Below are 12286 nucleotides of genomic sequence, written 5' to 3' on the forward strand. Positions count from 1 at the left end.
TTCAATATATTTCTGCCTATTTACACCAAACAGTACAGCCACCCTTGGATAAAGCTATTATTTGAAATGTGCATAATAAGTAAGTTTGTTTTATAGGAGACACTGTGTTTCTCTTACACATCCAATCAGAAAACCTAATCAAGCCTGATCCAAGCATATAAAGATATTTTACACCCACAAACACTACTTACAGCATCAGAATCCACTTTGTCTCTGGATCCACGGCTGCCAGCCACAACAGACTCCAGCACGGCCACCCAGCGCTGCTTATCAGGGAAGCTGGGAGCCATGAAATAGAGGGACTGGCCCGGCCAGCAGGTGGTGTGAGGATGTGACTCCAGCTTCAACACATACGGGATGTCTGTGTACAAAACAAACACACGTTAAAAGATCAAAGGTCAAAGGTCAAAAGTGTAGATGGGATATTTGGATCCAGCTCAAAATTCGGGGATAGGATGATACACTCAAAATCCTACAATAGGCCGAGTGTAGCGGGATTAGGAGGTATTGATCCAGTACCTGACTTGGCGGTGTTGATGAGCTCAGAGGCTCCGACAGCTCCGTGAACAGTCACCTCTCCATCGGGCAGACAGAGCTCAAACTCATCCTCAGCTTTTATACAGTCTAGAAGAAAACACCACAATTAGTTATAATAGGATACTGCTGTTTTAATCTGCATGATAAAGACCTGGATACTAACAAACTCTCCGATTCAGAGAGTTGAAAGACTTAAACACTGACCTTCTCTGGGCTCTGTGTCATAGACGGACACTTTGGTTCCATCAAGTACAACATATTTCCTCTCCCAGCCCTGCTGGCCGCGCTTTCCATTCCTGTGTGAGCAAACAAAGCAAAAGCACATGGCTGTGAAAAAAACATACAGTGCACGATTAGAGTGGTCTAAAGGGGCCAGGGTCGGAGGTTACCTCGGCTGCTTCATCCATCCCTCCAGGCGAACGTGTCCGCTGGCCTCTTTAACCTGCAGCGCAGGAGAGTTGGCCTTTTCTCTGCACAGAGCTTCTGAAAAGTGGGTGGCATACTCTGCCGGCAGACCGCAGGTGGCCGGAAGACATGGCGAGCATTTAGGGTGACACAGGGTGTGACACTCTAAAAAAGAGAAAGAGGGGTTATTAAAAGGCTCTTTATGTGCAGAGTGAAGTAGATCATGTTGGATGCAAATGCTTAATAATAGCATCTTTCTCTTTTCTAGACTCATGACAGTAGGAATTATAGCGACAGCCAAAACAAGGCAAATCTGATTCCACCATATGACGGAGACTAATGTGCTGGCTGCACGACAAGAACTATTTTTAGTATTGTTGTTAAGGCAAGCCAATAAATGTGTCCTTTGAAATATCTTCACATTCAGCGCTCCCAGCCAAAGTGCAGCCTACAAACCTAGACAAGTGGCAGCCTGTCGTCCAAAATGCACAGTGTCCAGGCAGACGGCACACTTGGCAGCCCTCATGTTGAGGCCCACGGTGAAACGATGAGGGATGTTGTGGTGCATTCTCTCCTTGACACGACGACCGAACTCTGCAGCAAAAAGAGAAGAAGAAGAAGAAGAAGAGGGGAGGGGGATTTAATGAGGGAGGAATAAGACACCATAATAATTTGTTTTAGGCTTTGAATGCTTAAGAAGGCAGCAACAAGTCCATGAGGTTCAGTGGGGCAATTTGAATAATGAATGAATTATTCTAAGTGAGGGTAATATCATGGTTGAGTCTACTATTATCGTCAATCAGAATCAGATTATGCATGCCAACGACCATCGGATGCATTAAAATGCTTCTGCTCCCAATCCAACCATGAGCTAAACCATGAGTCCAGGAAAATCCAAACATGAACTTTCAGAGTAAAAGCTTCAGTCTAGTTATCCTCACGACAGGACAATAAGACAGATGTACAGTATGAGACGACCACATGTACACACAGAATAACATGCATGTAGATGAGGTCATGCATGTGAGGAGACACTTTGTGATGACTGCTAACTTACTTTCAAAGGTGACCCTCCTCTTTTCTGTGAGGAGCAAGAGGAAAGAGACAGAAAGGAGAGAGAGCAGTCTAACAACAGCTACGTGAAACCAAAGGAACACGGACAGTAACGAGCCTGAATCACAAAGGAACGTGTCTGATCAAACACACGTTGAGGTCTTTGTCGTGATGCTTTTAATCTCTTTTTAAAAGTATTTCAGGGATTATTATTCCATTTTTATTTCACACAGTTTATTAGTATGACGACAGAGTATTGGGGCCACATTAAAGAAAAAAAGCATCTGAGATTATGAGAAGAAATACGTAATATTACGGAAATAAAGACGGAATTTTAGGCTATGGTTACCCTAAATCTTATTCTGGAGGTTAATATCAGAAGAGCAGCCAGCCGCATGCCCCAAAATCACCAAAATCACAAGTCGTTTTCAAATAAAATCAATTTTCAGAGTCGTGATCGTTACGACAAAGGTATATGTATGCTTAAATACAGCTCCGGCTAAATTTGTGTTTAGCCTCCTGTGCAATCATTTACAAGCATAACTTCACAAGATGTTCACTGTGAAGTTACACTTCACAAGATGTTCACTGTGAAGTTACACTTCACACGCTCCTCATGTTAATGCAGGCGGCTGGCTGCTCTTCTGACATTTCCCTTCATTTTAATTTTTCAGGCTAACAATAGTCGACAAATTACGACTTTATTCTAACAAAATTACGACTGAATCTCGAAATATTCCGACTTTCTTTTCTTATGACTTTAATCTTATAAAATTACGATTTTATTCTCGAAGTATTACGACTTTTTTTCTTGTAATTTCAATTTATTTTTCTTTAACGTGGCCCTAATATGCCGTTGTATATTAGAGATGAGCTGTTTACACATTTGATATGATCCACTGAACCTGCTGTCTACTACAGGTTCAGTTTCAAAATGTAAAGGGTAATAAAAGAAAAAAGTAATAAAAGCCAGGATTAAAAACAATGTTAGCTGGCTAATCCACTATTCTTACTTTGTGATACAGGCCCCAGCAGGATTACAGTGTTAGCTGGATAAATGCTCAGTGAATACATCCTGAAACAGTGTTTTTTTTTAAGTCCTTGTCCCTGGTTTGAAACGAGTTCCAGGTTTATCATGAATTGAGCAAAGTTATCCAACTTTATTGAACTTAATAATCCTGCTGTATGAGACCATCGAAAGAACACACACATAAACACAGCACATAGACAAAATATGTGAACAGAGAGTTTATCAGTGTTGGTATTGATAGCACACTTCTGTGGGAGACACTGTACAACCTTTAAACAGAAAATACTCAGTTTAAATGAGGCTGCTGAGACGGAGGCAGCCTTGAGTTTACTTGAGTGTTTGTTTATTAGTCTGTGTGTGACTCACCCTCGGGGGTGGAGGTCTCCTTGCAGCGGGTGGAGGGGTTGAGCAGGCTGCTGGGGTTGGGTTGATGTTCGGGGGATTTAACGATAGCTGACATGAGGATTTGATGTCGAGCCTGGGCCGGTGTGGAAGGAGCCCCGTGTTCCTGGGCTTTGAAATGAGCCGCTGTATCAACATAAACAAATAGAACAACCTCATATTAGATCAGTGACGGCCATTATGCTGGAAATATCTGGCTCCACTACCAAAAAACTAATAGATTCTGAAATGAACCTCATAGGACCTGGCGTGTGTAGGTAATAGAGAAGGATGCTGCCATGGCAACCATGTAAAAAGATGTCTGGGAACAGATAAGGGAGGAGGCCCGATGCGGGATTTCCTGAGCTGACTAAGGTTGTCATTTCTCATATAATCAATCTTTATGGTGGTGTGAGTATTGATGAAGAAATAGGAGTTATACCATCACCTCTTTGACTCCGTATCAACATTTAAAATCTCAGTTTCACAGACAGGGAATGTTTGGATGAGAGATTCTTCCCCTCTCTGTGGCAGGATCACAAACCATCATCTCATTCTTTACTGCCATAGGATAAAAAGCCTGCCCCTTATCTGCTGCAGTAGTCGGACCTACCCTCTTCTCTGAGGGACCGCAGCTCTATCCTCATCTTTTGCAGAGCCTCTTCCAGGTCAGCACATCTTGAGCGCTCCTTCTCCAAAGCCATTTTCATGTCACCGTACTGCATGGGAACAGCCGGCTGTGCCTGTGGAGCCAGCGACCCGTTAGTCGTGGTGCCTACATCCTCTCGACGCCGACCAAATATCCCCTGCTGAGAGAGGAAGCGTGTTACCAATATTATGCAAAAAGCACCACAATCAGGTTTATAGATATTACATGATTTTCAGTCTAATTTTGCTTCACATGTTTCCCCAGACCTTCTTTTTCTTGGTGGGCTGGTCCATTTTGGCCTGCAGGAAATCAATGAGTTTGGTCTGCTGAGAGATGGTCCCCTCCATCTTCACCTTCTCATGGGAGTATACAGCCTGCAGGAAGGAAAACAGACTGTCAGAGAAGGAAATACCTCTGAAGAATACTTTAAAATAATTCCCTTTGAGAACACAAGAATTAGGATTCTTTTATCCTCTTGGTCCTCTTGAGATACCTCCTTACTTGCCAACATCAGTCGCACTATTCTAACATCTAACTGGGACTCTCTTTCCCCCAGAGGCCGCTGTGTTTCATCTAGTTGAAGAAGAATTGCAGTGAGCACCTGTATGTTCTCCAGCTGGTACTCCAGATCGGTCCGCTCAGTCTTGAGCATGTCGGTCTGGTCCAGGGCGTCCTGCAGGCCTTGGGTCAGACGGAATATGTGGCTCTTCTGGAGGTCCATCTGCTGCTGCAGCTTCCCTTGCTGTGGGGAGAATGGCAAACAGATATTTAAATAAGATCTTTTACATAATTAAAATCAGACTGGTGGCAAATATAATTAACTCAATTAGAAGGAGATCTGCCTCAAACAGACCAAGCAGAAAACCTTTTTAAAGTAATGTCCTCAAAAACCCTCAAAACAAAGAACATTTCTTTAAACGGCTGGCTAAAAATAGCCTCATTGGCTTCTAATCCTAGTGAGAGTTAACAGGGACATGCCTATTACATAAATGTTAATTAAATTCAATCAATACAGGTGTGTTTATGCAGCTGTAATTAACTGTCTACCTCTTCCATCAGTCTCTGTTTCAGCTCTCTCTCCGTCTCCAGTTTCTGCTGTAAGCTGCGGGCGTTCATCTCCAGCATGGCGTGCTTCTTCTCCAGATCATTGAGCTGTGAGAGCGTATGAGGGCATGTTTAATTGCCACAAAAACGGTATGGATTTTTCTCCCTCAGAATAAAAACAAATATTTGTTTTTCACAGTGATTAGATTGTGAGTAAGGCACACAATAACACTTGTAACTCACAGTATCAGACAGACTCTCAGCCTTCAGTCTCTGCTCCTTTAAGGCCTGCTGTAAGGCCAGTATCTCAGCCTTGTGCTCTTTGACTGCTAGTTCCACCGCCTGGCGAGATTCAGTGCTGCGTTGGTCTGCACGCAGCCTGTAACCACAACATAGTCTCACAGTAGCTGTACGTTTCATATACATGTAGTGTAAGTGTATACACAATACATTTCAGGGTGCTTATTCTTGTATGTTACCTGTTCTGCTTCTCATTGTCCAGTATTCTCTGCAGGTCTCTGGTGCGTCTCTCAGCTTGGCTTTTTTCGTCCTCCAGGGCACCTCTCCAAGCCTCCCACTGACGCTCCTTCTCCAGCAGCTCGTCGTTCAGGGACTCCAGCTCCACCACCTGCTCCTCCAGCATGCTGCATGTGGTCTTCAGCGTTTCAATGTTCTGAGAGGAAAAACAACAGCGCAGACTGAGGATAACACCTTTCACAGCTTTTGGGTTAAACCACGTGATTGTTGTCTTTTTGCTTTTAAAATGACGGCACATTAATCTCAGTATTATAAGGCTTTAACTCTATGTAATACAATGCTGAAACATAAAGATAAATGAGGTTAAAAACTGTGCGACTTGTTCAATCCTGCTGCTAAACTTAACTTAACTTACAACAATATCTACCAATATGAGGCAGTGTAAGTTACTTAGGTCCAAGAGCTTTGATCTATTTGCGTGTGTTACCTGTTTCTGGTTGTTGAGGTGCATCTCCCGGTCAGCCACCTCCCTCCTAAGCCTGTCCACTTCCTGGCTGAGCTGCAGCTGGTCCTCCCTCTCATCTGACGCTTCATCGAGCTGCTTGGACAGGTAGAAGTTCTGGCGGTTCAACTCAGCGTTCTCCTGACTCAGCTGAGTAAGCTGCTCCTCGAGGTCAGTGATCACCTGAGGCAACACCAACAGGTAGAGAGAGGTGTTAGATGAGCATACGAGGTGAACACTTATTTATTTCAGTAATTTACAGCTTTACAGTGCCGCCAATTAATGTGTGCTAATAGTGAACTTAGTAAGAGACTTATATTTTCTGGTTTGTTGAACATTTTCTATTTGTATTACCCAGCCTCATGTAGTTGTATAAAATGCCTCATGAACGCGATCTCTAGGTCTCGTTGCTGCAGACTACATTGCTACATTACAATGAAACATCTGATATTCAAAGGTCTTGTGATACCTCTGGAAAGTTGTTCTTCTGCTGCTGACAGCAGACACAAAAAGATGTGGAAGCACTTACTGAGCAGCTGTCTCTCAAGGCATCAAACTTGCGCTGGATTTCATCTCTGTGATTCTGTGAGAAACAAGAGCAAATGAAGAACAAAAACACAACTACATCTGCTGCGACTACTACATGAAACGACGGATGATGGTGTATTGCCTGCAGCATTATTGAATAAAAGATCATCATGAACTTTCTTTTCAAATGTATGGAAGTACAGATGTCGACATCTAAGTATGTTTGTTCTACATGAATTCATGCACCTGTGTTTGTATGAGCGACTGTGATTGCCCACATATGTGCTGGTACATGTTTATCTTACCCTGAGGGCGGTGATCTCCTCCTCAGCCTCAGCGGTGGTCTCCTCCAGCTCCGTCTTTGCTTGCTGCAGCTGGCTCTCCAGGGCGAGACGTGCAGCCTGCAGGCTGCTAATCTGGGACTCGCGCTCCTGCAGCGAGAGGGTCAACTCAGACACCTGTCTCTTGATCTCCAGCTTCTCCTCTTCGTGTTCCAGGCCCATCTGTGAGGAAACAGGACGAGGGTCAATGCTGTGTGTATATCACAGTGTAAATCAGACCTGAAACAGATTGTGTTTGCATATCATTTTCAGCTTTTTTAAACCTGCGCAGGGCGCCAGCTGGTAGGCGTTGTAGGACATCAGGGTGATTCAGAATTTGGAGAGAATCTGTATCCTGGTTAAAATAAACATAGAGGACGGCTCGAAACTGTTTGACCTACATCGCTCTGTTGTGCTAACATTTCCTGGTATGCTATATCAATTTGAAACACTTATAATTACACATAGGCTATCTTTGCTTTCAGTAGAACCATCTCAAGACTTTATTAGGTTTTTTTATGATGTGAATTTAGCACCAATTAGAAGAGCAAAGTAATGAAGCAAGGCTGAGTATCCAATTAATGTGGGGAGCTGCGAGTTGGATGGGCTCGATAAGAAAAAAGCACAAAGAGGGAATAATTAAAGGATGTCAGGGGACACAAGTCAACCAGTAGATACAGAAATGCAGATACTTAGTAGAAAAAATGGACAGCACAGAGAGAGCTAGAAGGAAAAGTAAGACCTCTTGTAATTGGATTTTAACTCTCATATATAAAATAAAAGACTTTCAGACCTTTTAAAAGAGCACATGCACACTCATGCATGTAGTGATGTCTGAAACAAAGTTAAGTTGCGAGTAAGGGTAAGGTAAGGGTGCATTTAGCTTTCTGACGATTACAGAGATGAAACAGGAGATCTCATCTCAGAGTACATATTTAAGTGTGGGGGAGATAAGTGTGTGTTTGTAAGTGAGGGGGCAGCAGGGCCAGCAATTAGTGCCTAACTGTGTATCACGTCTCAGCGGGGAAGCATGTGTGGAGGTAGAGATATGACATCCAGCCAGCAGGTTGCCCACCGGTAACATCATCACACGGCACAGGAGGGGGGTGGACACTCTCGGGCAGGAGAGAGGGGGCACCGTGGTTCTTAATCATGACAAACTTTATTTTAAAAGAACAGGTTCACTTTGGATTGCATTTCTCAGAGAGGTGAAGACACATTAAGTACTCTTAAAACTCGCAGCTCTAGTTTAAAGCATTATCAAATATTTACAAGTGAGTGTACGGCTGAAATAGGCAAAAACACTTTTCTTCTTAATCCTTAATTAATGTATGAGTGTTGGACAGCATTAAAACTAGGGCTGCACGATTTATCACACACTTTGCACTTGTGATGTGTGCATGTGCGGTAGTCACATTGTAGAACGCGTGATGTCGATCAAATGACCTGACCTTTGTTGTTTGATGCAAAATGAAACTCGCCATTTTCTCGTCTTCCATGACTAATCTTCAGGAAAAGTCAGTCTGAGAACACATTATTGCTGCTCTTTACCCGAGTCGACTGACTGCTGTGCTGCAGAGTCTGTGTGTCACCTGCTTGTAAACTGTAAAACAAGCACACTGCACTGCTGCCATCGCAGATCATGTCGGTGGAATGATCGAGGCAGACGTTCAGTTACACGAGGTGGCTTTTCATTGCGTGTATTCCTGTTATCAGCGACACCTCTAATGTATGGTGTAGTGTTGTGTGAGCTGCAGGTAGTAGCAGACGGTGAGCTTTTGTGTTAAAGGGGACATATTCTAGCTATGCAAGCAATTGTCTTTTATTCTTTGTTTCATTTTAGAAATTGTATACATATTTTAATTTAAGTATGTTTCGGAGCCTCTCCTTCCTCCTGAAACGAACAAGCTGTTTTGCCATTCGGGGCGGCTGTGGCTCAGTGGTAGAGTCAGTCGTCTTTCAATCGGAAGGTCGGAGGTTTGATCCCCAGCTCCCTCAGGCTATATGTCGAAGTGACCTTGGGCAAGACAGTGAACCCCAAATTGCTCCCCCCAAATTGTATGAATGTGATATCTGATTGACAGTTGGGCACTTACCGTAGCAGCCTCTGCCATCAGTGTGTGAATGGGTGAATGTGATATGTAGTGTAAAAGCAGCTTTGAGTGGTCGCAAAAACTAGAAAAAGCACTATATAAGTACAGTCCATTTACCATTACCATTCAAAGGTCAGACCTTAGCCACCATTGTCACTCCAAAGTTGTAGAAAACATGGCTGCTCTAGGATCAGTTATTCAGTCTTATACGTACTTGCCAGAATCGCCAGGAGGTGTCGGAATTGTAAGTTGAAATCTTGTCGACTTGACTACAAGCTAGTGCGAGAAGGCAGCCTGAGGTGAACAACAGTGAATGATGATTGGTCGATTTCAGCAAAAGCAGCAAGGTTCTATGTAGAAACCTGCTGCTGTTCTGAACGGCCCCTTTCAGAGGCGACCTTTTTTAAAATGTGAATCTGGAAAAACACGTAATTATGCAGTTTTCACTTTTTTTTTTTTACAATAAACACCCAAAAATGTGAAACCCATGCAGAATATGAGAATATCCATTCAAATGATATGGCCCCTTGAAAAAGTAACTTTCATGGGGCACATCACGCAGATCACACATATTATAATTTCCTAAACGTATTCATACCGCAATATATATTCCAGAAAGAAAAGAAAATGCAATGTCATTTTTTCCCAAAATCGTGCAGACCTAATTAAAACACAGGGTCACAGGTCACTGCAAACCAGAGCTGATAATAGCACATGCTCGAGGATGCTTCTGCAGGTCGGAGGCTAGACAACATCAGAGCTTTAACCTTGATGCCCTGCTGTATTTTCAAATGTTTAAACATGCTCTCACCTGCTGTCAGCAAATTAAACTTCATTGTTAACATAAGAAGACTATCACCCCCGCTTGCCAGGAAACAGCTTGTGTACTAGTCCGACGGCAATTTTGGAGAGATGCCGTTAAAGACCTACAGCATCTAATTAGCTGTTAATCTGAAAGGGATCGGAGCTCGTGAGCTGATCGGCTGCCTTAATCCCTTTTGTGGATAGAAATAATGTCAGCCTACACTGTGTGATAGGTAAAGTGAATTGCTTAATCTCGAGCCGTGTATCTGCTCCCTGTAGCCTCACCTCCCGTAGCCTGCTCTCCAGCTCCAGCAGCCGGGTCCTCTTGGTCTGCTCCTGCTGACTCATCTTCTCCAGGTGCTCCTCCAGTTTGGCATTTTGGGCCTCCAGCTTTCCTGCCTGAGACTCCAAATAGAACTTTTGCTGCCGAAGCTCTGATATCATCTCCTCCTGGGCTTTCCTGACAAAATATAACACACAGATGCCGTTTACACGGACTGCTCAGAAGCAGACATCTATCAACAACTCAGTTTCACAGCAACAGAGCTGTATCCCATCCAGAGCAATCAAAACCTGTTAATCAGGTGGTGACATTTACATCATAAATACGAGGATGTCAAACTTCCTTAAAATCAATTGAATTTGCATTTTCTGTGATTAAAAGCTGCAATGTTCTTTTAACCACTTGGGGGCAGCAGACACTGACTGCTAACATAACATTGACATATCATCTACTTTTAAGTGAATATGGTGGACAATGTATAGTGAGCAGGTTGTTATAGTGGAACGGAGCCCCAACAGGGTGAGGAGGACTGAAGCGAGCGGTCTTGTCTCACCCTGAAAGGGATTCCTCTACGAAAAGAACCTGCTCACTATATATTATTCCGTTTATTAGACGGCTATTTACTTACCAAATTATTTGACACAATATATTGATTTGGAGATGATTTTTTTCATTTAACAATGATTATCTTTCCGTTTAAAAATAGTCCGTTACACTCACAGTGAGAGCTGCGTCCATAGCAACAGTTGACCTTCTTAAAATGAGCTAAGCTAGCTGTTTTTACTCACATTAAAGGGCCAGTTCAACCTCAAAGGGGGATTTTCAACCTCAGTCCAATCCGGCTATTATGAGGAGCTAATGCCATTATGGTAGAAAAAAAATGCAATTTCGCTCTGTGCCTTTGGAGGATGCTAAACTACACTTCCTTAATCTAGGACGCCCGCCTCTGATACCATGTCTAGTTCAAAATTGTCAGGTTTGAAATGTAGACTGCAGACTGTAGATTTTTTAGACGATCCACCGGTATATTCTCATCATGTTTCGGATTCTGTACCGCTCTGAGCCATTGCCTGCAGCGATCAATGTCCTTGACTGGAAAACGGTAGTATTTCACTCCAGCGTCTCTCACCAATTTTGTTCCTTTCAGAGGGAGGGGCGCAATGCACACTGGGTGTTGTAGGAATGTAAAATGGGCAAAACCATGAGCTGTTTGTACAACTTCCTCCACAGCTATGGCGCCAATTTCAAATATTATGGTTTCTATCGATTACAGAGAAAACCAGCTTTTCTTTTTTCCCCTCTGTAAACAGGCTGACGTCAAATTTACTGGACTTCTTTCGGCAGATTTATATGATTAGAGTTTGTCCTCCGGGATGTGTGATTAGAGCCGCATCCATAGCAACGCTCTGTTCCTGTTATCGAGAAATAGCAGACCTTGTAATGCTGTAATTAACCAATAAGGATCAAGTATTGATTGCTTTATTATGTAATAAAGCAAACTTATCATTAGTTTATAGTTTTGTTTGTGGGCCTTGAATGCAAGTCCAATATTCACTCTCGGTTTTGCTATCTCACAAACTCGTGAGGAAAATATCTGGCTTTTTAGTTACCAAATGCTCCACCTTGTTCAGTAGCTGGCTGCAGACTTTATCATATTAATGTCGGGTGCTGAGCAAGTGGTGTACAGCGGGCTTTAGAGGCTCGACACTGAAAACATTGGTTGGAAACAGCGCTTTGAAAGTGGTGCTAGTAACAAAAACATTACAATTCAAGGCCAGACTGCTACAAGTTACTATAAAGCTCAAGACAAAACAATTTTGTTTCATTACAACACCATTTGATTTTGTTATTATGAATATATTTGTTTACAGCTTCTGAACCTCAAGGATGATGCACAGTTTACACACAGGGGAGACAGATCAGCCATGGTGCACAGAGATGTAAATTCACACTAATGAAGCAATTGGAGGCTTGAGGAGACGGAGTTAGTGTGGGTGGGGGCCCTCATATAAAGCAGTGTGGGCAGAAGGTTAACTCACATATTCTTCTGGGTGTAGATGCTGCTGTTAGCGGCCAGCTTGTTAGCCTCCGACAGCTCGGCGATACGCTGCTCAAGGTTCTTCATCTTTGAATCCATAGCATTAATAGTCTGTAGGAACAGGAGGTATAATTACGTGGTG

General features: G+C 43.1%; 1 protein-coding gene across 4 annotated transcripts in view; it reads right to left on the reverse strand.

The window, feature by feature from the left end:
- cita (citron rho-interacting serine/threonine kinase a) overlaps window positions 1-12286 on the reverse strand; it is a 39284-nt gene that overhangs the window by 9129 nt on the left and 17869 nt on the right. For 2 of the 4 annotated variants that reach the window (XM_069679073.1, XM_069679072.1), the window contains 18 exons: window positions 12146-12255; window positions 10109-10283; window positions 6912-7109; window positions 6608-6661; window positions 6064-6261; window positions 5579-5772; window positions 5343-5478; window positions 5103-5207; window positions 4657-4797; window positions 4322-4429; window positions 4020-4215; window positions 3392-3553; window positions 2000-2023; window positions 1399-1536; window positions 927-1107; window positions 742-833; window positions 520-624; window positions 192-361 (listed from right to left, as the gene is read on the reverse strand). In XM_069679073.1, the coding sequence (XP_069535174.1) occupies window positions 192-361; window positions 520-624; window positions 742-833; window positions 927-1107; window positions 1399-1536; window positions 2000-2023; window positions 3392-3553; window positions 4020-4215; window positions 4322-4429; window positions 4657-4797; window positions 5103-5207; window positions 5343-5478; window positions 5579-5772; window positions 6064-6261; window positions 6608-6661; window positions 6912-7109; window positions 10109-10283; window positions 12146-12255 (2487 nt within the window). The remainder of the gene's footprint in view (window positions 1-191; window positions 362-519; window positions 625-741; window positions 834-926; window positions 1108-1398; window positions 1537-1999; window positions 2024-3391; window positions 3554-4019; window positions 4216-4321; window positions 4430-4656; window positions 4798-5102; window positions 5208-5342; window positions 5479-5578; window positions 5773-6063; window positions 6262-6607; window positions 6662-6911; window positions 7110-10108; window positions 10284-12145; window positions 12256-12286) is intronic. The other 2 variants (XM_069679074.1, XM_069679071.1) reach the window with 1 other exon arrangement.

The sequence above is a fragment of the Semicossyphus pulcher genome, unplaced genomic scaffold (assembly GCF_022749685.1).
Source record: "Semicossyphus pulcher isolate SPU_LCO1_2020_fin unplaced genomic scaffold, fSemPul1.0.p SCAF_3, whole genome shotgun sequence".
Taxonomy (NCBI): Eukaryota; Metazoa; Chordata; class Actinopteri; order Labriformes; family Labridae; genus Semicossyphus; species Semicossyphus pulcher.